Source organism: Lissotriton vulgaris, chromosome 7, assembly GCF_964263255.1.
Source record: "Lissotriton vulgaris chromosome 7, aLisVul1.2, whole genome shotgun sequence".
Taxonomy (NCBI): domain Eukaryota; kingdom Metazoa; phylum Chordata; class Amphibia; order Caudata; family Salamandridae; genus Lissotriton; species Lissotriton vulgaris.
The window spans coordinates 1,729,383,926-1,729,410,872 of record NC_141695.1 but is presented as its reverse complement, the minus strand read 5'-3'; the positions used below and the strand labels follow the sequence as shown (position 1 = coordinate 1,729,410,872).

The window sequence follows — 26,947 nt, the reverse complement described above, 5'->3', positions numbered from 1 at the left end:
TATTTTTTTTCAGTTATGTTTTCAGGCCTTGTTATGTTTTTTGGGATCAAAGGCTGCTTTTTAGCTCGTTGGTGAGCATGAAAAGTTTAGCATTGAAAATGTACTGTGGCTGGTATTTATCGAGTAGGTATAATGAACCTGGTTTTCTAGCATTGGCTATTTCAGAGATTCACATGATTGAATCATCCCATCACCGATCTGCGAGTCTTACGGTAGTCATAAAGAAGCTGTGCAATGTTAAACACAATCTGAAGGCTTAAACTTGCTTACATTAGAATCCATCCTTAGAAAAGACCCAAACTTTAGCCAGCCAGGTGAAAACACAATAAAATCACTCCCCTCCCACCCCTGCCAGAGGAACCCATTCCTCAGATTCCCACCACTCGGTGTGTGGAAACAGAGTCCCTGAAACTCTGCTTAGATTACTGCAGATTTACAGATATTTCTATGTAATGCATATATTTCCTTCAAATTCCATCTCTATCCCATCCTAGGGCAGTTTCCAGTTGGTTGTTTAAGCAGAGTGGACAAACCATGTCTGTTTCTTGCAGGAAGCACCTTTTCAGGCCTTGGGGACCAATTCGAAGGCGAGGCTCCATTCTGAGGAACAGATCTATTGTGTCTACCCTTCCCACAAGGCAAAGGACTCAAAGATATGTTGGATCTCTTCATCCAGAACCTTCAAGTACAGTGAGGGTAGACTTTTAATGCTGCTGCAAAAAACACAGAGTCAATGATACACCTACTTCAGGATGGTTCATAAGGTCCATAAGTTATGACATGGAAACCCCGCAAAAGGGTTAGTTTGGAGTACATACAATCCAGGAAATCCTATCCAGCGGAGTCTCTGCCAACCTCAAGAGAGCCATCTAAGAAAATCATTAAGAAAGCAAACAGGAAAACTACCAGGTTCCATCATCTGAGGTGATAGAGCCCTTTGACTAAACCCACTTCAGACAGTCCCACACTGTTGAAGTAAAAGCCTCTGGGGGTGATACCAAAAGGTGACTAAAATGCTGATGGCAGCATTGTCGTCATAACCAGCGTCAATGACACAGAAGAGCACACCGTCTTCAATATCATTGATGAAGAAACCACATAAGCCCCAATCGAGGATGCCAATTCCATCAATTACAGCATCAGGGACCCTGTCGACAATTACCTTGCCCTCGATGTCACCTGGAATGATTACCCCTTCAACAACATCCCCTTTGAAGAAGGCCCTGTCAGCAAAGGCCATGTTGATGGCATTGTTGACCGCCATACCAACATCAAGAGATCCCTCAACAAAGCAACTGGCAAAGACCTCTGAACTCAGTCTGATTTCTGACAACGAAATCACAACATCTCTGCTGCCTGAACACACCTCGCTCAGTAAAGTGCCATGACGCCACCTCGGAGCCTCTCAGATACAGAGAAAGCAGAGGCCGGGGGATCCTGTAGTTGAGTTTGAGTTTGAGTTTAAAATTATTTGTATAGCGCACTTTCACCAGCGGTTTCATGGCGCTGCAACAGACAGACCCCCTGGGTGGGAATAACAGAAATTAGGTAGGAAGGAAGACAGAAACAGCAGATGAACTAGTTAAAAGATTTAGCAAAAAAATAAGTTTGAGCTGTTTTCGGAATTGAGGGTAGAGAGGTAAGGCTCTAAGCTCTGGAGGCAGGGAATTCCATAGGACTGGTGCAAGGGTCGCGAATTTCGATCCTCCCCATTTCTTCCTCCGAAAACGAGAGACTGTAAGAAGGGATTGAGTAGATGAGTGCAGTTCCCTAGTAGGGACATAGGGAATGATCTCTGATGAAATGAAAGCCGGAGCCGTGCCCAGTCGTGCTTGAAAGATGATGGAAGCAAGCTTAAACTGGACACGTTCACGGACAGGGAGCCAATGTAGGGACTTGAGGAGGGGGGTTACGTGGTGGGATTTTGGCAGATTGAACACCAGGCGCGCCGCCTGGTTCTGGATCAACTGCAGACGCCTTAAACTATATGCAGGTATACTTGCATATAGAGCGTTGCCATAATCCAGGCGGGAGATTACCATCGCCAAGGTGATCAGTTTCAAGGCATCAAAGGAAAAGAAGCGGGATACCTTGCGTATGGTGCGTAGTGACAAAAAGGAAGAGGACACCACAGAACTAACCTGGAAGTGAAGAGTGAGCTGGGAATTGAGTTTAATGCCTAATGTTTTAACTGAGGTAGAAGGGACCGGTGGAGAACCTAGGGATGGGGGCCAAAAATAGTGAGGACCAGGGACTGGATGAACCACCCGTCAACACCAGCTCAGTCTTGTCTGGGTTGAGTTTCAGATGGTTGTGGTTCATCCAGTCCCGGATATAAATCATAATAGACTGGAAATTTAGGACAGAAGCAGGGGAAGAAGACAGATTGAAGACAAGTTGGAGGTCATCCGCATAATTGTATATGCTGACCTTCATTTGCTGCAGTGAAAAAATAAGAGGGGCAATATAAAGGTTAAACAAAAGGGGTGAGAGGGAGGAACCTTGGGGAACCCCGCACTGAACTTTCCGAAAGTCCGCAGAAAAATCACCCAGGCGAACAGCCTGGGTGCGGTCCCTCAGGAAGGAGGACAACCATACCAGGGCAGTACCCCCGATCCCCGCCGCCTTGACACGGGAAAGCAAGATGGTGTGGTCAACCGTGTCAAAGGCGGCTGAGAGATCGAGGAGGACCAAAGCCTGGGTAGTACTGCCAATACTCTTGAAAGTCAAGGTCCAGGACCTACATGATAATAATTAGGAAGAGGTGGCTAATTTGCCACAGAGTACCAGAGTACTAGTTGAAGATACAGTAGTCCTTACCATACATGGGAAGAGCATCTGGATGATGAAAGACGGCATAATGATTATGATCCTTTTCAAAAGGAACGTCAGTGACTGGACAAGTCTAGGGCTTTCAACAAATGCTGTCTGAATAATATGCATAGTTCCTGGATACCCCAAGTGGTACACATGACCAATAACCTCCCAGTCTGTCACCACCACTCCGCTCACAGCCACAAACTCATCCTTCCTCACCAGTATGGAGTCCTGTTTTACCCACCAAGACAGAGTCCTGTGGCAAATCCTCCATGTCAATCTCTACTTTCAACTATGTCAAGTACTTATAACTGCGGCACGTGATGACAGATATTCAGGCGAGGATCAGGAAGAAGGAGAAGTACATGACGAGGACACAGGGCCAGGGTAGGGATGACTGCATTGTACAGATCTGTGTGGCATCTACAGCACCTCCACCCGACTCACCACTGGCTGAAATTGAAAGCTTTATGCCTTAATAGAGAGAGATTTGATTAGATTTGATTTGCCAAATTCCCAGTATGGAAATAAATTATTTTAATTATGATTTTGAGAAGCCTAGACGTAAGACTGAGAACAATATTGATCAATGAGCACATCTGGAGTGAAAGTAATGAAAACTCCTGCTACAGTGGCATTAGTTACACTGTGACTGATCAGAAACACAAGACACCAGGGGACACCAGAGACCCTTGCAAGCTTGGTTGGTCATCTCCTGGCAGACTATGTGGTAACGAAAGCTGCAAGAAGGAGATCTAGGAACCCAAGTTCACCTTCCAAACACATCACCAGACAAAGAAGGTAGAAAACTGGGAAGGATTTGGAAGTGGATATCTGCCATGTCTACAACTATGATCACAGCAAGAGCAGACGTAAAAGCAATACCGCATGAGGGTGAGAAGGCCTCTTCAGTGATAACAGATTCAGCAAATGACGTTGCGTCAACAGGATTCAGACAATGTGCTGGGACAGCGGCGTAGCACAGACAAGGCTGGGTATGTTCCCCATTGTTTAGACTATCAGGCCACAGTAGGCCTTTCAACTGAGAATGATTATTTATCAGGAATGTACACTAAGATCCATAAAGCATGACGTGGACACTGCAAGATCACTAGGAGTGCTGCAACTGGGGTGACAACAGCCAATTCTTTTTTGCCCCAGATAGAGGCCAACCCTCATACAGAGGGAGAAATTAAGCCTATTTATACTAGGTGTACCAGATACCACAACAACCTTACTGCCAATAGTACTCCCCACAGCAATAGGGGGGGCCACCTCCAGATGCCTACCAGAAGCAGGCCAGATCGCAAGAAAACTCCAGAAGACACTGTCTTAAGGCACTGGCTACAACATTCACCCCATCAGCATTGTTCCACGTGAGAGAAAAGATCTCCGCTCACCACAAAGAATGAACCACCACCACAACTGACCATGGAGTCCTGGATTTAGAGAAGTATATGCTTTATCTAGCATTATCCTGCCCCATTTCCCATATCAGGCTCATCCACTGAAATATTTTTGTTACCCTTATGCTACATAATCTGAAGTACGGTGGCCTCTCAGGGGAGTGCTGTTCACTGTTCATTGGCTTGACTGGCTGAACTTGGGGGCTTTGCTAGGGATTTGTAAGGACTATTAACGTGGCCTTGTTTAAAGTCTTCCAGAATTGGTTTAACATTGCCCTGCTTTTCTACAACTAACAAGGAACTCCCATCTCGACAAACGGGGGGATTCCAGCATGTGAATCCATGAGCGATACTAGGGTTAGGTAACTATAGTCATAGGTTAGTAACTTTTTCCTTCCTGTGTCATAGTGATCACTGTCTGCATGCTGGCGATCAACATTTAAGGATTCCCACCCCAAAATATGTACATTATTTTGACCAGTAAACTGCAGCCTAGATCCTGTGTTGGTAAATCAAATTATCTTCATGTCAAATTTTTTCCAAATCTGTCTATTTGGATGGGCTGGCTTTTGGAGCAAAAATGTATACGCTGATGTTGTATGTATACCTCAAAAATGTTACACCCATAGAACTTTTGAACCCAAAGACTAATCAGCACGAAGTGTGGAACAAAGGGTCACAGGCAAATGTGTCAATCTTCAAGTCATTAATGAAACACAAAATGACACTCCTATGTAAGTCCCAATGTAACCAGAACTACAGAGGAGAGAGTGATTACTCACGATGTGTATTAATTAGAGCCTCATGGAACTGGAGGTAGGAGAGATCTTCTCCCATGCTTTTTGGGTTACCCAGGTGGTAAGGGTTTAGGGGCCAATGAGTGGGGCTATCAGCGATTTTGGTTAGAACCCAGTGTGCAGGATAGCATCTTTATCAAACTCCTGCACACCTGAAGGCTGTAGTCTTTTGTTAGAGAATAGGTAGGTCTAGGGGACATAGCTGAAATAGGAAGTGTAAATACTGGCTTATTTTGAGTAGGTTTACAGAGATTGGTCATCCATATGCCATCCAATATGTTTATTTTGACCCTTGAGGCTTTGCAGAGGCAGGCTGGCCGGGCTGTCGAAGTCCTCCTTGACTGGGTCCTGCATCTGCAATTTCAAGAGCTGATCTGTGTGGTAGCTGTGCAAGAGTGACCCAGCAACAGTAAGTCAGTGAGAGGGTACCAGTTTCTGTGGCAATTGCTCACCTCACAAAGTTTGCTGCAATAGTGTGCTCACTGTGGGGGAGAGTGAAGTATGCAGGTAGGTAGGAAGCACCAGGTTGACGCACCTGCGCTCAGTGAATGGTACAGAGACCAGCGATGACTGTGAGCAGCATTTCCAGCATCCCTAAAACAACTTGTTACTCTCTACTGAAGATGGACAACAATTGTGACACACAAGAGCAAGAGATACAAAGCACTGACTGAATGAAACAATGTGGAAACTAAGGGCTTTTACTGAAGTGGTACAATGCACTGCATTTACACAAATTCAACTAAGGGAACTGAGTGCTGGGATGTGAGGCAGTCTGCTCCCTTCCTCCTTTGTTTGGGAAGTCTTAGTCATGGTCTCCAGCAACACACCCATTTTCTATACCCATCTTCTGCATCCAGAAGACGACCATGCTTGCACATCTTGCTATGTTATTCCACCTGTTACCAACATATGCACCAAGGTTCAGCTTCAGAACATTGTGGTGGCAAATATTACTTTTTCAGTTTGAAGTTAATTTGCAATAACATTGACATTTCTGGAAAAAAGATGTCATATCCCCCCCACAAACTGATGTTGTCGTCTTTAGTAGAATATCCATCTTCTGCTTTGCGTTTCCATTTGTATACCACCTGTGATCAGCGTACAGCGCCACCTCACGTTTTACAATGTTCTCTGGAGCTAACCAGAACAGAACATCTACCTCTGTATATTTTAGTCCTTATGTACCCTTTGTATAGCAGCACATCTGCTGCCTGCAGTGTTATTCCACCCCATGGCTAATCCACAGCATCACAGCCACCTTCTGCAATGGTACCCCACCACATGGCCAATCCACAGCAGCGCATCCTGCTTCTGCAGTGGTACACCACCCGTGGCTAATCCACAACAGAAAAATCACCTTCTGCAATTGTATTCCACTCCATGGTCAATACACAGCAGCACATCCACCTTCTGCAGTGGCACCCGACCCCATGGACAATTTACAGCAGCACATCCACCTTCTGCAGTGGCACCCCACCCCATGGACAATTTACAGCAGCACATCCACCTTCTGCAGTGGCACCCCACCCCATGGACAATTTACAGCAGCACATCCACCTTCTGCAGTGGCACCCGACCCCATGGACAATTTACAGCAGCACATCCACCTTCTGCAGTGGCACCCCACCCCATGGACAATTTACAACAGCACATCCACCTTCTACAGTGGTACCCGACCCCATGGACAATTTACAGCATCACAGCCACCTTCTGCAATGGTACCCCACCACATGGCCAATCCACAGCAGAGCGTCCTGCTTCTGCAGTGGTACACCACCTGTGGCTATTCCACAGCAGAAAAACCGCCTTCTGCAATTGTATTCCACTCCATGGTCAATACACAGCAGCACATCCACCTTCTGCAGTGGCACCCCACCCCATGGACAATTTACAACAGCACATCCACCTTCTACAGTGGTGCTCCTCCCCATGGCCAATCCACTGCAGCACATCCACCTTCTGCACCGGTGCTCCTCCCCATGGCCAATCCACCACAGCACAGCCATTTTCTGCAAAAGTATTCCACTGTTTCCTGGGTCATAGGTCATTTCCCTTGAATGAATCTGGGACTGACCCATACTCCTTCCCTTTCTGTTTCACAGGGTGGTGTTGATGATGATGTCTCCCTTTCAGCCTATATCACCTCTGCCCTCCTGGAACTGGGAATGCCACTTCAAGTGAGTGTGACATGCTGCATGCACAACTATCTCTATCTCTCTTCCTCCATTCTTCTCTACTCCTTCAATCACTATAATTTCAACTGGCTCTGTCCCTCTCCAAAGCACATCTGCTTATTCCTTTCACTCTCCCTGATACATCTCTGTTGCGTTTCACCTGTCTCTTCTCCTTGTTATTTTTCCACTCCCTTCCTTTGTTCCCTTTGCCTCGCCTCCATGTTTTTTCTTCCTTCCTTTTACCTTCCTTGCATTCTTTATTCTTTTTTCCTTCCACCTTTTCTTTCATCCTTCCTTCTTTCTGTTCTCATTCCCTTCATCTGTCCATCCATAGTGCTTCCTTGCTTCCTCTTACGTCATTCCATCCTTCTCCCTCCTTAGTTTTATCCCTTGGTCCCTTCTTTCATTTTCCTCACTATTTCTTCCCTCCGACTTTCCTATATTTCTCTCCACTGTCCCTTACTTACATTCTCCTTTGTTTCTTCTCTAGAGTCTTCATCTTCTTTCTGCATTGCTGTGGCACTCCTTTTCTCCCTTCTTTCCTTTGAATGGCACCCTGCCTGACACCCGGCTTCCTCCTCACAGGCACCCATGATCGTGAATGGACTGCAATGTCTGAGAAACAGATCCCAAGGAGAACCCGGCATTACCAGCGTCTATACCCTCGCGCTTCTCTTCTACACCTTCACCCTGGCCGGGGATGACTTAGTCCGGGCGCAGCTGGCCGAAGATCTAGAGGCTCTGGCTATTCACTCAGGTATTGGCCTTTTCACTCTTACCTTTCTACTCCAGCGCAAAGCTGCCCTCATAGGTAACCTGCCAAGCTATCATGGTGGGCTCCCCTTGTGTCTTGTGTAATGGTACAGGCTCCAACAGGGAGAAGGATTTTTGGCTGTGCAGGGGCTATCCTAGAAAAAGGAATGATGAGTGTAAAATGTACCCACCTGTTCTACACAGGAGGCTGAACCTCAAACTACGCTTGCAAAACGCGCTTGAGTATCTTTGATCAACTGCACCACCTCTCTGTCTCTGTGTAGAATGAACCAGGTGAAGATGGCGCGTCCCCTACAGTGTATACGGCTGTTCCTTCGTGCTGCACCACTTCCTCTCATGTTTTGGAGTAATTAACAAAGTCTTCCTGTGGTCCCCTCCCTTTAGAGCAGAAGATGCTGCACAAACACCCTCAGATCAACAAACACCTGCATAATGTTCTAATCATGTGTAGCTGATGTGCATGGCGTATGTAGACTGTGTTGCATGTGTGTCCAGTATTTCCAGCTGTGTGATAGTGCACTAGTGTGAAGCTTGACAAGTACTGTTGTTGCGAGCATGTAGATGGCCAGCAACGTCCACATCTCTGCGTTGTTGGAGGTAAGCAAGGTAGCAGGTCTGATGTCTGTGGTGGCAGGTTAGATATCTCATATGCTTGTAGGCATTTACATAGCACCAACCTAGCTAGTGGAGAGTGAGGCACTTGTGTGCAAAGTTATAATAATCACAGAAGGCCCATTGATACAAGTATTACCAAGCTCAGAGGCTGTTCAGCCATTTTGAGATAGGGGTATTACCAAATGAGCCAAATGAATGAAATAAAAGCTGGAGCAGCAATCAGAGTTAGTGAACTGAGCAGGTCTTATTCAGTCAATCAATTCATTTCTATCCCTCCACTATCCTTCTCAATCCAAATAACAGACAAACATATCCACCACTCAAATTGCTTTCATATTTCACTATATTAATTCACCCCCAATCCTTTATGGGTTCCGGAGTAGCGTGCTACTCCCTGAAAAAGTGTTTAGATGCCTCATCAGGGGTAGTAAGCACTATACAAATGCAAATACAATACAATTTTATGGAGGCGGGAAAGCATCTAATGCAGAAGTTATACCAAGTCCACAAGCTACCAGTTGGAGAGCAATCAAATCAAAGCTAGACATGCAGCACAGGGTATTAAAATCCCAGAATATACACATTCCTATGTAGATAGAGGTTACATTTTGAGCGGGGGTTTGAGCCGCAAGCTCTTCTCATACTTCCAAAGACAGGCATTTTGCAGCTGGGAAGAGCCTTGGTTGGGGCATAGCTCTAACCCTAGCCAGACTGGCAAATGTGAGTAGGCTGCACAAAGTGCATGGTAGACTACTGTCCTGGCAAGTCAAGACTGAGCCAGCATGCCTCATTTCACCCCCCACCCTCATCCCTCCATGCAAACCCCAAACTTTCTCTTAAGTCACAAAGATTCTTTGTCTTCCCTGATTACATAATGTGGCATCCTCATGCCCTGCTAAAATGTCCTCTCAGACACATTCACTGTCACTTTACAAGTGACTCACACTAGTGTGGTGAAATAGATTTACTCCAATTAAGTGCTGGAATTGAAAGAAACATTCCTCTGGAAGCCCATACATTGGATATCAAGTTGTGGCATGCAAAGGGGGAGGAGTAATAAGGGAAAAGTCATGGGAAGTGGCACCTGAGAGTCAAGTTATGCATTTACTTTTTTAAATCTGTGCCCAACAAAATTAGCAACAGGGACAAACATGACTGTAGATCTGGTCTGTCTTACTTAATTGGTCACAAAGAGACTGCATTTTTAAATATCTTACAAGGTTAAAACCCCTGCAGCAGAGATCTTTGTTTGTCCAGTAATTTTCAGCGTAAAATAATAAGGATATGATAACTGAAGTGGTTAATGCACTTGCCGGAGAGATCTGGGGGGCCTATTAGCAACAAATAGCGATAATTATCGATAAATGCTCTTAGCGCATTTTTTTTAATCGCCGCCTATCGCCGGATATTATCGCAGAGATAACGAGCTATTAGCAACGTTTATCTTTAAAGCAATCAAATGTCCAGCGATATCGGCTCAATGCGTGAATATCGCTGGAAATCCAGCATTATTCAGGCATTATCGTTAATGGGGACTTAACCGGAATATCCACCTCCCATTGGATATACAGATTAAGTCATGGTCTGAGCAGGCGTTAGGTTCTGGTGATATTCTCGCTTAGCGTGATTTTTTTAATTGCTTCCCCTGCCTTGCTTACAGGGGATAGCTGTGTTAGCGTCTGCTTTCAGTCGCTAACAGGTTGGGTACACCCACTTTGCATGTCATTAGCGATAAATATCGCTGACATGCAAAGCGGGCCCCAAACCTGTAGCTATCGCTAATAAGCTGTCGCTAACTGCTGTTAGCCACAGCTTGCTAATAGGGTGAAAAAAATATTGCTGCTCTAGGGGGAAAAAGTCCAGCTAAATCGGCGATATCGCCCTTGCTAATATGCCCCTGAGTTTTACTTCGAAGAATGTTGTGGCTAAATCGAGTGGGTGCTAAGAAGATGACTCGTACCCTGCCTTCTTTGATGGCTTTTCAAAGAGTGTCCAAAAAAAGTGATCCAGTCAGGATTCTCATATACGTTGAAGTGAAACAACATATAGTCCACTGAGATGGTATGACCATGGGTTCAAGGGCACCAGCAGGGGTAAGTTGGTGGTGGGCGTCTGCCCTCCAGACAGGCACTCTTGTCACCAGAGTTAAGTTTTCCTCACAGAGGCAGTAGTTTATTCAGTAACAAAGCTGGAGGTAATGGACTACTAGGCAGCTTTCTCACCAGCTGCCAGCATAGAAAGCCTGGAGCCAGCCAGGAGTGTGACTCCCCAAAGATCCCATGGCAGGCCACATGACATGGCACACAAGATAAGCCGGAAGACAACTGTAGAAGGGAACTACAACAACTTGCCAGGAGCAGTAAGGGATTGGGTGGGCATACTCAGTTGATTTGAAAGGGAATGCCATGAGCTGGAGTTGAACCAAGATCACCTGATCAAGATTTTGTATCCAGGTGGCAAACCAAACCTGTATCTCTTTGACACCACACCAACCACAAATGCTGATACTATGCCAGCAGCCATGTACTGACGGGGTCCTCTGTTCACACTTTTCATTGTCTCCCCATTACCTCAAGAGTGCTGTGCAAATTGAGATGCGGACCGCGACTTCTCCTTTTGATAGCCCAATCATGGCCCCTGCAAGATTGGTTTATGTAGCTCATTCTCCTCTCAGAAGCACCCCAGATCCATACGACTACATCTATGAACCTACTGTCTTGTTATTCTGTTAGATTCTGATCACTCCTGTGCAGTGTGAGGCGCTTCAGCTGATTGGGCGAAAAGCAGCGGAGGCAGCGATGGATGCTCTTGATATAGCAATGCTGTTTTATACTTGCTAATACTCGGAAAATAAAAATGCATGTCTGACTTCTTCCCCTTTTACAGATGGACAGACACACTGGGCATATACTCTCCAAACCCCGTCTGACTTTATCTCGATTGAGCCCGAAACAGCAGATGTTGAGACCACAGCCTACATCTTGTTGGGGTACCTCTCCATAGGGGACCGGTCGCAGATTGACATCAGCAATGCGGTGGCCATCGTGAGCTGGCTCACCAGGCAGCAGAATGCCTATGGGGGTTTTACCTCCACACAGGTAACATCTCGCCTGCTGCATAATGGAGAAAGAGTGAAACATGGTTTCTAGATAGCAGTGTGTTGATGCTGATGAAGTGCATTCATCATTTCCAGTATCTGTCATGCACAGTGATGTCATAAATGATGTCATTCAGCTGTCATTAGTGATGTTATCAATGATGTCATAGAGCATGTCATGAGTGATGTAATATGTGAGGTCATAGCAGTGCATGGCGAGGGCGCCAGTTATAGATAATTAAGTTAACTAAAACTCGTGAAATTCAATGGTGTTTTGAGTTAAAATGTTATGTTTTTACTGACATTTTCATCTAAATATAACGTCACTTTAACCTTTGCTTTTTCAGTGAATTTCTGTGTTTTTTCTATGGTAAAGTAAGATATTATTTCCATACCTATCTCTGCCAACCCCCCACTGCTCATGGCCTTGGCCCATGTGCGGCATGGGTTTGGCTACAGGGCCTGGCCTGTCACCTGGTTCTGCACCTAAGCAGCCGCAGCCAGCCAACCCCATCCTACCATGCATGGTGTTTGGCTGTACACAGTGTAGGGTTTGCCAGAAAGCCTGACCAACTCACACTAGATAAAAAATCCCTTGACACACTCAGCTTTTGTACAGGCGCTGCATGGCCAAGTTCCAATGTGTGCCCCAATCCTTCTTACTCCCCTACCCCACAAGGATATGAATGATTTTTTTGTAAAATTTTTCTGTACAGTTATACTCCTATAATACCGTGACCAAGTGAAACCTTCATGGTACAGCAGGACAATACAAACTCCAGTGGAATTACCATGGAACTCACGGGAGGGTCATGCTAGGTCCCGTGCAAGTACCATGATATCTGCAGCCTGAAATTTTGTAATTTATTTTCTGGATTCTGGGTGGGGCAGGTGCTCCCCATCAGTTTCAGGGGTTCAGGACTCCCCCACTCTTCCCTCTTCTATCTTACTTTTCTTTTACTAGTTGAGGACCCGGGAATGAGTCCCTGTGGCCTGTAATGATGGCTGGAACATTTTTCTTCAAGTTGCAGCCAACAAATCAGATAGTTTGGTCCTGTGGGACTGGTACTGGTACTGCGGAACCAAAGTGGCTGGCAGGAGAAAAAGTTCTATCAGCAAACAGAATCCCTTATTTTTTAAATAGCATGGGATTCCCGCAGGGCCAACATTCCAGATATACCTATATTTTAACCCCTTCATGCTCACCCGAGCACCTCTTTAAATGTGAACTTCTCATAAATGGCTTAATGGATTTAAAATAAATAGGGAAAAGCATGGATTGTTTTCTTCTGTATTGTTTGCCACAATTTCCTATGGAAGTCAACAAGGGACCCCCCTCGGCCTACTCTTGATGGATTACCCCAAAACGTTTTGTGAAGAAGCTTAGGTGGATTAACTTTGTTTTGGAAAGTTCCATGAAGTTTTGTGAAACTGCACCAAAGTTAAAATGTATATATATATGTATGTGTTCACTGAAAAAAAACAAAGGCTAAATTAACGTTTTAGTTAGGTGAATTTGTGAGTGCGAACATTAAGGTTTATAACTAAAAAATCACAGCAATTAATCAGTTATAGTTAGCAGCACTAACGCCCGCCATGCACTGCTTATGACCTCACATATGACATTACTCATGACATATTCTATGACATCTCCAGATGACATCACTGGTGACATCATCCAAACTTTTTTTGGATACATTGATCTCTTTATAAACGGCTACAGCTTTAGAGGTCTAAATTTAGGTACAAAATAACTCAGAAGAATATGAGCCATGATAAATGCCGCCAGAGAAACAACTCTCTTAGCTATAGAAAGTGTGGGTTGTGTACCACATTGACCATATACTGTACACTTCACGGGTAGCGTAGTTCACATTAGCAATCAACAACAGATATATGGGAAGCCCTCATTGGTTACAGTATTTAATCTATAAACACCTGTTCAGAGCAAGGAGAGGTCGTAAAAATATTGAACATTTCTTCCAAAACAATGAGTTCGTATGGACAGCTTTTATCTGTATCAAACCCCTGTCAGTCACCAAACTTACATTGAGAAATATATTTGATATAAGTAGAGAAGTAAATACTGTAAACAATATTCACTCTATGGAGAGAGTTTATTCTGTACCAGACTGTTTGTAGACAGTGAAACTCTCATGACAAATATATTATAGAGTAATACAAATTAGCTACTCAGCACATTATACACTCTATCTGAAACTTGTCCAAAGAGTGACTATTCCCTTACAATAACCAAAGCCTGAAGGTGCTAAAGATCATATTACTTGCATCCTTCATACTGGGGTACAAGCTTTACAGATAGACCAGCTTCTGAAACAAAACAAGCACATGCACATAGGTTAATTGATTCCTGGCACACACAGTCTTGTGTGTTCCATAGAAATCTTCATGGTGAGATGATTCTGTCTAATAACTCAAGACTGCTGACAATACTTAGTATGTAGTAGGCAAGCTTGTGTGGAACGTGCAGACCACAAGTTGTCAACTGTCACCTGTACACAGAATTACTCTTCAGTGCAAATACTTATAATGTGTTCAATACCTCTACAAAATTATGATACATTAGAAGTGCAAACATTTTGTAAACACCTAGACCCATTAGATGGACACAAGCTGTATACAAGTAGGTAGAAAAGTAATATGGTACCCGCCACTATGTAAACTATAACATTTACTAGCACACTGAGTGCATGATGTCATCAGTGATATCATCAATAATGTCATTTGTAATAGCAGCAGTGATGTCATAAATGATGCCATAGATTGTCATGTGTAATGTAATATGTAAAGTCATAAGCAGTGCATGGCGGAGGAGCAAGTTATAGTTAGCTCTGCATGGGGCGTAGGGGGTAGGGTATCTCTAACGTACCACTTATATTATTTTTTGTTGTAACTACAGGACAGGGGACTAAGTCTCTGAGCCCTGTTATGGCTGCCAACAACTTTTTTCACGTTTTGGCTGGCAGCCAATCACAGTGCTATCTCCCGTGGGAGTCAGAAAAAGCTCCCTGGGTCAAGTGCTCTATTTTTTTTTTAACTGGGTTCTGGGGACTCTCGCGAGAGTCCCTCAAACCCAACTGTCCAGATATACAAATATGTGTTAACCTTAATTTCTCAAAAACTACTAAACAGATTTACACCAAATTATAAACAGCACTGTTGGTGGACCAAGATCTAGCTTCCTGACAAATTTGGTGGTTTTCCATTCATCGGTTTTTGCAGTAGCGCTATTTAAAGACGTCTAGTGCAAATGCAAGGGGATTTTGGTTTTGGGAGCCTCCCCTTTTTGCTCACCCAAAAACTTTCCATGCACAAACTAGGCAAACAAGAGCACTTTTAGGGAAAGTTTTGTGGAGATTTGTCAAACAGTGCGAAAGTTTTTTAGCAACACAAAAAACGCATTTCCTATTGAAAAGCAGGCCTAACTATAACTACACAGTGGAGACTGATATATTTGTATGGAGAATTCATTTTTTGAGTTGCTAATAACTTTGACCCCATTTGAAAAAACTTTACAAAAGAGTGCTCTTTTTTGCCTAGTTTCTGCATGGAAGATTTTGCGGTGATCCGTCAACGGGCTGGGGGTGGGAGTCAGGAAAAAGGCAACTTGTTCAGGTTGTGCCTGTGCCTTTGTACCTGTACTCTGCGGTACTTCCTTGCACAATAAACCTAAGGCAAATATTTTGGAGTGAGCTTTCTTTTCTGCTGCAAGAGGTTTGTGGAATTTGATGTATTTTTGCCACTCACGCCAACTGTCGCACTGCTGTCGATAGGACTTGGGACCTCGTGGAGTTTTTATATATATATATATATATTCAAATTCCCATAGGACCTTTAGCCACAGCTACAGCCCAAACGGCTGAACGGAATTACACCACATTTGGCAAAGAGGTAGTCCTCAGTTCAGACTTGTGCCTTTTGCTTAAATGGTGTAAATCTGCTCAGTAGTTTCTGAGAAAATGACAGTTAAAGTAATTTATATATCTATGGGTGCGGGGATCCTCATACCTATCCGCGTACCCTAAGTGCACCCTGCTGTGCACGAGCTGCTTTTTAATTGGCTGTCAATACTCCAAATCAGGAAGTGTTGGCAGCCATCTTGTGAATCTGTAGAATAGAGGCGCAAGAAACCAAAGAAAAAATGTCGCAAAACGTAAAAAGGGGGCAGGGTAGAAACACCCTGACCCCCTAGGCCTGCTCAGGGGGTCACACAAGGACCACCAAGGCCAAAAAAAAAATATATTTTATTTTAAATGGGAGTATGCGCCCAGGATGCATGCATCCTGCCGATAAAAAAAAAAGATGCATGGGCTCCAGCGCATCTTTGGTTTTTAGCCCCCTGAGGGGCCAAATCCTGGGGGCAGTGGACTATATGTAAAGGGGGGCTCTCAGGCCCCCCTAGCCCCGGGGACTGCCACCCCCGGGTCTTATTATAATTGGGTGGGGGTGCTCTCAGACCCCCCCAAGCCCCGGGGACCGCCACCCCCTTGGGCTACTTCAAATTAGGTGTGGGAGGGCTCTAAGGACCCCACTGCCCCGGGGACCGCCACCCCGGGATTTTTGAAAATTATGTATGGGGGGCTCTCAGGCCCCCCTAGCCCCGTGGACCGCCACACCCGGGGCTTCTTACAAATGTGGGAGGGGGGCCACGCGCCCCCCTCCAGGAGCCTTGTACAGGCCCTCGGTACCGCCACCCCCCAGGGCCGGCTCCTCCTGTGTCCAGGGGTGCCCACCCCCGGGACACTACTGTTTGGAATGAAAGGGCAGGAGCCTCGCAGCTCCCACACTGTCATTGCAAACTGCTTTGCTATTTGGAAGAGAGAGCAGGTAACCTGCTTTCTCTTCCAAATAGCAAAGCTTATTGTTGTTCCACATGGGGAGCAGTATGTTAGCTTCTCCCCATGTGGAAAAGCAATGCCGGCTCCTGCAGGATGCGGGGAGCCGGCTGGGACCGTGGGGGGATTGGGGACCACCCATGGTCCGCAACGGAGTGGCCCAGCCCTGGGGGATGGGGTCCCCGGGGAAGTTAGTGGCCCGGGAGGAGGGACACGTGGCCTCCCTCCCCAAAAGGAACATTTAAAAAAAAAAAAAAGGGCTGGCCCGGGGGATGGGGTCCCTGGGGCCATAAGTGGCCACAGGAGGGGGGCAAGGCAGCCCCCTCCTAATACATTTTTTTTTTAAAAAGGTCCATGCCCCGGGGGATGGGGTCCCCGGGCAGACTATGGCCTCATTCAATATATAACTTTACTGAGCACTTCCAAAGTCTTTATGTAAGTACAACACTAATCAGTAAGTCCCACAGTAATTGGTAATTGTCCATAATATTCAGAATCAAAAGTAACCAGAGTCAAATCCAAGTTAGTAGAATAGCCTCTATTGAACCACTAAGGTATGTTGGTACAGCATCACTTGATTTTATTTCAATCCTATTTTTTCTTCCCAATAGTCCTGTTTTCCAATAGTCGAAACAATTACATGGCAGCCAACACGTGTTTCGTCTGGCAATATCATGCCATTCGACTTCTTCAGGGCAGGTAGGGTATTCTTGATTAATATAGCATTTCCATTAGTATAACCAAAAGTCGGACTTCCAGCCAAAGTCAAGTCAAAGGTATAAAAAGATTCCTCAATTGTGTAAATTCGTTGTAATATTCAAATCACGATATCTACGTCAAAGATATGTCTAATCTAGGTAACTATCACCACAGCGTTATGTAAATACTCCTTATTGTGAGGCAACGTAATAGCTGTGTTCTCCTGGGTCTTATGCAAACGAGTACTTTTCAGAGTTGCATCCGTAGGCGGCGAGTACGCTCCCTCCGGAATTGCATTCGGCACTTGGCCTCAGGAGGGGGGCCACGTGGCCCCCTTTCAAATGTTTCAATTATAAAAAAATTAATTGGGGTCAGGCCCTGCCAAAAAAATTAAAAAATTGAAAAAGAAGGGGGGGCTACACAGCCCCCTTCTTAGAAAAAAATATTTTAAAAACGGGATCGCGGCCGGAGGCCACGTCCCCTTATTGCACCAGTCTGCAAACGCGCCCCCTGGCGCATTTGCAGATGGGGAACAAATTCCCCTTGAATACTGGGGGTCCCTGGGGGCCAACTAGCCTACCAGGTACCTCCAGATGGTAGCTTGGTGCCGGAAAATACGGATATTGTGCACACTTTTGCAGATTACTTTCAAATTCTATATGCTTGGGTGTCCTATGCACTTGGTTAGAACAAAAGTCTGCTAAATTATTCTGCAGATGCAAGCGTTTTCACCCATTTGGGGCTCACGGATGCCTCAGTAGTTGTAGTACGGAAGGGAGGGCTTCCAAACAAATAGGTTCTCTGGTGATTTCAGTTCTCTCCACTGACCATAAATTGTATGGTATAGTGCAGAATCACCTGCCTTGATGTCCATGTGATTTTAGGATCACACAACCCATCCCTTTTGTTCTACTAGTGCAAGAAGGAAGCCTCCAGATAAGCCTATGTTCCTTGAGGTTGACAAACAGTTAATAAACCCCCTCCCAGCAGCAGCTTTGTCCTCCACCAAATATGAGTAATTTCCTTCACTGACACACTCCATGAACTCGTCATTACTACCTGTAGCGAAGATGACCAAGATTCCATCACCCAATAGGAGCACCTTAATTTTAAGTTGATTTGATATTACATGGTCTTTGAAATAGTCATTTGTTCAAAAGAAAATAAATATATGAAATGCATAAATAAACTTCACTCGTAAGAAGTGTTCCTTAAAAAACTATTACCTTGGAAGTCAAGGGCGACACTTCCCCCATAAGGACCATTTGTGTTTTTAATTGTTCAAGATCCCATCACAGACTGTTCCTTCTGCTCCAACTTCATCATCAGCACATCCCTTGATGAATATTTTGTCAACAACATGCTCATTGTCAACTAACCATTTGTCGGTGACACCAACAACTCGCACACAAGTAAATTGTTGATGACCATTCTGCTTATTAATTTTACCTGTCCATATCACCTGGAAGCCTCTTTGTCAAACATTAGGTGACAATTACAGTGATGAAGGTCTGATAAATTACGCCAAAAAAGTGCAAGAATTGCAGGACCCCTACCCTAATAATGATAGTAACCAATGAGGTTTAGTGGATAATCTTTGGTGGATTTTGTTTTCTTGATAGTGTATATGAAAAATCGTCTGTCTACTGGTTAAATGTATCTATATCTGAACATTTATTTCAAATTTCGAGAAATTGTCAAAAAGGGAAGTTATTCCTAAAGGTATTTGAACGGAAGCTGTTGAACTGGATTAACAAGTTTCTATCAGTCGTTTCAGTGTGTGCTTCACTCATCAGTGCCCCTTTCATAGATGTAACATGTAAGTCCATCAACTCGATCTCAGAGTGACTCATGGTTGTGGTAAAGCTAAGGTTAGTATTTTCCTTGGTAAGCCAGTCAAGAAACTGTTGTACATTATCATCTTCCCCTTGCCATAGGACAAGAATGCCATCTGCATTATATTTCCACAGTGATGTAGTTGTGAGATTTAAGCTGGTTTTCTTTTGCACTACCACTTGTACAAATGCATGGACAAAGAGTTTTGATAGGCTTGGAGCAAAATCCCAGCTCATTTGTAAGTAGTATTTTTCCCCAGAATTTAACAAAAATGTTTCTCAAAGCTATTTCTGCACATTCTAATAAAATTGTATTAAATGTCATAGAGCCTTTGGTTCCTCTACGGAGTTATAAAATATTTATACGATGACTTTCAGAGAGATACTTATAAATAGTACTTGTACATTTAATGTCAGCAGAAAGAGTTTCTTTTGAATGTATGGCCTTTCCCTGATGGGACTGGGTACCTCTTTGGTTTCCTGTTAAAAGGTCGAAATTGTCAATATTTATGGTCTAAAGAAGAAGCTGCAAAACGCAAATAGAGGTTTTAATATTAAGCCAATGCCTGGCACATTGAGTATTCCTGTGAGAAGGGATAATCCCTTGTGAATCTTCAGTAAGAGGACATTGTAAAAGATCCCCTATTTATCCTCTATCAGGAAGTCTGTATCTTGTTTTGATATCCATCCTGGAATCTCTCCTTCACCAACCAACTTCTTGTATAGTGTCCCTTAGTTCGGCCTTAGGATCCTTATCCAAAATCCCGTACTCTTCCCACTCAAGAGTAATCTTAAACCTTCAACTCTGTAAGCCACAAAGACCATGAATACAGCAGCTCCTCCCTTGTCAGCAGATTTCATGATGATGTCACTGTCAGCCTCCTCAAGGTATCTTTTTCTGTTTTGCTCATGGTTATGAAAGCCCATTTTTGATTTGATTCAATCTTTTCAGTCGCCTATAGGACAGCGTTTTCAAAAGTGATAACCCTAGAAACATTTGGTCAGAGTGAGTAAAGGTTAGGCATGGGCGGAAAATCCGTTCCGCTCGCGGATTTTGCGGATTTTCGGGAAATCCGCAATCCGCGAGATTTGCGAATCTCCCGCAAAATCCGCAAATCCGCGAGCAGCGGATTTTGCTCGCACTGCTCGCACTGTTCGCGTGAGTTCGCGTGAGTTCGCGCCCCGCGAATAAGTGCAAAATTGCAGAAATACGATCTTAGCAAAACTGAAAGTAACTACTTACCAGGTTCAAAAGTTCAGGCTCATCATTAGTAGCCATTTCCTGTAGTGCTTCCTGAGGGGCCCCTCCAGAGTTCAGTTGCCAGTTGAAACTATTATGTGACCCTGCTCTGAACCTCAGAATAGTTACACATATGCCACAAAGGTCCTGAATTACAGCTAAGGGAGACAAGCAGGAGCCAGGCTGGAAGTTAAAATCCATTAATCAGCCCCTAATTCATTATTGTCAGTTGGGGCAGGGCAGGTGTTGTAACTAATTTTGCAACAATGAAAGCACTTAGCAAGTGCAAAAGATCACTAATCAGGGCGCACTAAGGAAGCAGGTGCCAGCTAAAAAAATATTCTGTGACACATTAATCAGCCCCAAATTAATTCAGGTCACTTGAGGCAGGGAAGGTGTGATTTGCTTTGCCGAAAATAATGTACACTGGACAACCAGAGGGTGTGGTGATGAAACAGAGGGTGGCATGGGTGGGCCAGAGGGTGGCATGAGTAGTCAGAGAGTGGCAGTGGTGACAGAGAGTGGCAGTGATGAAGAAGAGTGTCCCAAACAGGCTGGACACGTAGAAACAACAAGTTCGCGAAACTTGCGACCCGACAGGTAAGTTCGCAATTTGCGAAAGTGTACAAAACCCTCGCGAACTGGCAGAAACACGGGCGAACACAAAAAAAAAAAATCCGCAAATTCGCGGGAATTCGCGGATTTTGCGGATTGCGAATCCGCAAATCCGCAAAATTCGCGAACGCGAGATCCGCAAAATTCGCTCATGCTTAGTAAAGGTAGATTAATATTCCTTAACCCTTTCTATGCTGATGACGGAACCGCTCCGTCATCAGCTGCGGTGGCGCTGTGCTGATGACGGAGCGGTTCCGTCATGGCCCTGCCGCCGCGCCTGCGCGGCGCGTTCTATTGAGCGGGCGGGGCCATGACGGAACCGCTCCGTCATGAGCACATCCCAACCGCGGCTGATGACGGAGTGGTTCCGGCATCAGCATGTGGCCGCCGAGCGGCCGCCCCGCCCACTTAGCGCTGCGGCGGAATAGCCGCCGCAGCGATGTCGTTAAGCTTGTATTGCCTGGTTCCTTTTTCGAGCAATATTAGTTGTCAGTGAAGTAAAACTGAGGTCTAATGTTGCAGAAAAAGCCCTGTATTTTGACACTGGTATTAAAGGGGTTCCCTCTAGGTGTTGGGACTAGGACTAGGCCCTTGTCTAAAACTATCAATTTCATGGTGCCTTAATGTGGCTTGTGATCAATAATCAATAATATTGATTAACAAATTGAGCTCTCGAGGGACTCCTGGTTGCATGTTGAATACTGAGTCCATTGTTCCTGTTATTCTCTTTTCCCATGTATGTTTCCTGCCTCATTCTCCCTCTGCCTTAACAGAAAAATAATGTCTTCATTCTCCTGGGTTGAGTCTAAGACAAAAGGTACATTGGTACTGGTCCTCCAATGACAATCCTGGAGTTTTTTCATCACCTCTCCCAATCATATGAATCATATAAATCCATTCTTGTTTCATCACTTCTCCCAAACACATACATCCATTCTTGTTTCATCACTTCTCCCAAACACATACATCCATTCTTGTTTCATCACTTCTCCCAAACACATAAATCCAATCTTGTTTCATCACTTCTCTCATCACTTCTCCCAAACACATACATCCATTCTTGTTTCATCACTTCTCCCAAACACATAAATCCAATCTTGTTTCATCACTTCTCTCATCACTTCTCCCAAACACATACATCCATTCTTGTTTCATCACTTCTCCCAAACACATAAATCGAATCTTGTTTCATCACTTCTCCCAATCATATAAATCCAATCATGTTACGTACATTCCTTCTTGTGCCATTTGTTTAACCATATGTCGTCTGAGTGTGATGGTCATCTTTCACGTTTGTGAAAGTGGTCTCACGGCCGATAACATGTTGTTAGTGTACAGCTTTTGTTCAAATACTAAAGACGTGCCTGTGCATAGGCTTTCTGAAAAGTCTTTGTTGGGAATACTTGAGTACGTTGTGATTCATGCTTTCCTCTTTTGTTGATCTTTTTGCGGCATTGTTAATAAGGGTTGTTTTTTATTGTTGTTGACACGTTTCTGCCCTCTGTAAATGATCTTTGAATTATATTGTTGTTTATATGCACATTCCTCTGCCTGTTTGTTAAAATTATGTGTATCTGAGCTAATTCGTTCAAATGGCCAAAAGCAAAGATATTCTTAGGGGTTCTGGGAAGTGAGCTGTTGAATTGGAGTGGAACGTTTCTATCAGTTGTTTCTGTGTGTACTTGACTTATCCACTATGCAATATTTTGCTGTGCACAACTTATACATTTACCAGCTGCAATGCATGATCAGACTCCTTTCAGACTGAAATTTAGTCAGCTAATGGGGTCTGTTCAGCAACAAGGCCCTATTCCCAGCTTTCATATTGTAGTGTCCCTAAATGCTGCTTCATTATGGGAATTCTTTTTAGGACAGCAGGGGCAACACAAAGTAGCATATCTATTACCAACCCCTTTCCCTAACAGAAAGTCAGACCTATTTGTGAGTTTCTTACATTGATCAACAAATTCCATGGGCAGCATGTATTCAAAAAACACTCTGTTCTTCAGTCATTCCACAGTTTGAAGTATGTTTTCATTTCTTGTCTGCAGGACACAGTTGTGGCGCTACAAGCACTAGCCAAGTATGCTGCCCTGATGTACAGCGACAAACCTTCGGCGACAGTGCAAGTCTCAGGACCAGACAGTTTCTTTCGAAAATTTGCTGTCGAAGAGGAAAACCGTTTACTGTTCCAAAGGGAGACCCTACCAATTGTTCCAGGGAATTACACAGTGTCAGCCGAAGGGAGAGGGTGTGTGTTTGTGCAGGTAAGTGATACCTAGGAAAGGCCTACTGTGACTGTCCTGTTGCCTGCCTCCTTATATCCTCATCAAATGTGCATCATCAGGTCCTGCAGGTCCAATAACAATCATTCAAGTAGGTGCAGCAATGGGAAAGATCTACAGATCAAGTCGCTTCTTGGGGTCTTTGGAAAACTGGACATTTTGCACACAGATGAAAGTCTATGGGCCTGATTCACAAAAATAACTTAAGACAAAATCCTAAACTTACTACTTTTGGTATTCACAGAAGTTAGGATTTTGTTTTAAGTTTGTCTTAAGACAGACTTAAGACAGACTTGAGTTATGATTTTGTTGTAACAAACTTAAGACAACATCCTAACTTCTGTGAATAGCAAAAGTAGTAAGTTTAGGATTTTGTCTTAAGTTAGTTCTGTGAATCGGCCCCTATAACTTTTTTCCCTGAAGACACTACTGAAAGCTACATGAGGTTGAATTGCTTAAGGTCACCGGGTAATTCACAGTCTGTGGGCCTAGTTTTGATCTTGGCGGTGAGGGCACTCCATTGCACCAGTAATGGAGTACCTTCTCTGCCAAACTGAAGGTCCACCCTCCTCATTTAGAGTCGGGCAGACCTTTATTATGTCTACGGCAGAGACTACTCCTCCTTTGCCACCGACATAAACCTCTGATGGCCCGATAGAGCAAGAACCATCAGTGGTTTGACCATGTGTCCACCCACCATGTTTAGGGTGGATAAACACATGGTCATTTTCCACTGTCCATCACCGTCAGGCAAAACTTGGCAGTAAGGGGTAGTGAAAACTTTAAAATGTCCCCTTGCCGTAGGAAAAAACTCCCATGACAAAAGGGCCTTGTTTTATATGTTATGAAACCAAATTTTACATCTTGGATTTTTGTTTCAGAAAATTAAAAAATGGTAAGTTTGCCGTACGGCTCCGTCATATTAACGGAGCAGTCGATCAAGCTTACAGTGCATTGACAGGAGCCACTGTGATGGTGGTTCCTGACAATTCTAAAGATATCTGCTGGACCGGTGGGTATTTAAAAATTTAGAAGACAATTACTCCATCAACGCAAAGGAGTACTTTACTCCGTTGCCCTGATGGAGTAAAACCTCATTCACCAAACTCTAAATTGGGTCCGAAGTGTACTCTCTTTTTCAGAAATGCTGCAGGGATTATCTTAAAGATCAAATTCTTTCCTGACATCTCAGTAGAATGAAGTTAACTACACAAGCAGAGCACTGCATCTCCTACCCCCACACAGCTTTGGGCTCTTCTATGGCCTAACACCTACACTCTGTAGACATTTCACACCTGGCCCCACTAGGCTACTCATGGCTAAGCACATATCCCAGTCACTAGTCCTGTAGGATCCAGGAGTTGAGGAATAGTGTCAGGAATCATGTATGACTCTTCTAGCTAAAAGGATCTTTTAATTCTTTTTCTTGACCCTTATTTCTGAGACGTGCTAACTTATCGTTCCTGCTACCCAATCATGGGTGTGTCTGTGTTTGTATGTTCTTTCTGCTATGAATGCTAATATACTTATGTATGTCTATGTTATGTATACATCTCTAAGCACTGTAAGCGTTGTGTTTGTTAGGGGAAGCCTTATTTATTTTCTTTCGTAATTTGTTAAGCGCTGCACGTCACCTTGTGAATGCTTCAGAGATCGTGTTAAAAAGTCTATGCAGTAAGGATAAAAGCTTAAATGAATTGATGCTTAGCCATAGTGAGCACCTGAAGCCATATTCCATCTGGCATATGAAGGAGTGAGATAAACTATTTAAACATATAAAGCATAAAAAATGATATACAAAAATACATTTATTAATCTTAAATCTTAAAAATATTCTTAAAAATACAAATAATGGGAGGGTTGGCTAAGAGGGCAGCTGGGGAGCATGGCCATGATGGCGCCATGTGAGAAGCCTGACACGCTCCTCCATCTCTTGGAGTGCAACATTTGCAGGGACTGGAGACCCTGCTTGCCTGGGAGGAGAGCTATGAAGCCACATAACACGGTTCAGGTGGTGGAGCGCTCCGTGAACCTTCTATGGCTGTTTGCACACATGGGCAATCAGGCAGAGACCAGCCAAGATGGCAGACGCTACTCTGTGAGGGGATCGCAGCGGCTCTCCTCACATTGCCAGATGAGCACCAGTGCAACAGCTGCTGCTACTGAGTGCTGCAAGTTACGCCTTGAGGATTGGCAGACCTGTGCTCCTTTTGTGCCCCACTTTGGATGCCACCTGCAGATGGCAGAGATGACGGTGTGGCAGCTGGTGGGGCCTCTGGAGACTGCAGCACTTTGGAACCTACCACGAGCCCAGAAGAGGGTGCCCCTTGGTTGAACTGAACGCCTAATCTGTTACTACTCCATACGCACTCCACATTGGCTGGGGCATCGAGGGCACCCCACCCTGAGCTGGATTCGTGCTCCCACCCTCACGTTGCCTGCAGCATGTGGAGCCTTAACACAGGGGATGCTTGTGGTGTCAGGGTGCCACAGTAACTATAACAAGAGCCTGAAATAGAAAGGACTCCCAGAGCTGCTTTTGGTCTGTGTGTGGCCATGGGGGGCCCATGATGCTATTGCGGGACAGACAGAACCCCTGCTGATGTGGTATTGAACCAGTGGGAGCTGACACAATGCTACATTCCTTGAAGCGAGGAGAGAAGCAAATGCCAAAGCAAACCACCAATACAGTGCAATAAACACCTGTGTTTCCAGTGACTAGCGCTAATGGCTGGCAGCCTGCGACCATGCGCTGACTGAGCACCTGGCATCCCTTGGAGTTATGATAAAGACAGGCCCACATCTTTTAGATGGCACATCACTGATGGTATACCATTGCACAACGTATGCAAAACTTTTAAGGGCTCTTCAACCTCCCACTAGTACTCTCAAGTCACTTGTTAACACCCCCACACACTACGCAGGACACACACTCGACCCTATCTTCACCTCCAGCAAGCATATCTCCTTCACTCACACCACACCCCTTCACTGGACGGACCACAGTTGCATCCACTTCATTTACAATAAGACCACGATCCACAACCACCCTCAACCAACTCTGCGAAAAATTGGAACAAAATCACCATCGACCAGATCTCCACATCGCTTCTTCAAAAACCTCCTGCCTATTCAACGAACCCTAACCAAGCCGCCACCAACCTCACGCAATGGTTAACCCAAACCGCCAACAAACTAGCACCCTTGAAAAAACATCAAATCAAGCAAGGAAGCAAGAACGCCCCCTGGTTCAACGATGACCTTAAGAAATCCAAGAAGCTCTGTCGCTCCCTTGAGAAAACTTGGAAAAAAGACCCAAACACTATCACCAAAGCCGCCTTCAAAAACGCCACCCGCAAACACCACCAACTAATCCGAACAGCCAAGAAATCAGCACTCAAAGACCGACTAGACAACAACGCCCACAACAGCAAGGAACTTTTCAACATCATCAAAGAATTCACCAACCCCACCGCCAGCTCCAACAACATCACCCCCTCTCAAGTCCTCTGCGACTCCCTCGCCTCATTCTTCCATGACAAAATCGCCGACATTCATAACAGCTTTGACAACCAACCCGTAAACCAGTCCACCCCACTCACCTCCGAACCTGCACCTCCTCCGAATAACCTTCTCGACTGGAACCCAATCTCCACAGAAGACACCATTCGCCTGATGAACTCCATCCACTCAGGATCCCCTACAGACCCATGCCCCCATCTCATCTTCAACAA

The 26,947-nt window shown here is 44.7% G+C and overlaps 1 protein-coding gene across 1 annotated transcript in view; it reads left to right on the top strand.

Annotated features, from left to right (window-relative positions):
• Nucleotides 1-26,947, top strand: part of LOC147706478 (alpha-2-macroglobulin-like protein 1) — a 384,979-nt gene that overhangs the window by 308,900 nt on the left and 49,132 nt on the right. Inside the window, exons 27-30 of the mRNA XM_086929616.1 lie at nucleotides 7,126-7,200; nucleotides 7,783-7,954; nucleotides 11,473-11,684; nucleotides 22,980-23,195. Coding sequence (XP_086785742.1) covers nucleotides 7,126-7,200; nucleotides 7,783-7,954; nucleotides 11,473-11,684; nucleotides 22,980-23,195 — 675 coding nt within the window. The remainder of the gene's footprint in view (nucleotides 1-7,125; nucleotides 7,201-7,782; nucleotides 7,955-11,472; nucleotides 11,685-22,979; nucleotides 23,196-26,947) is intronic.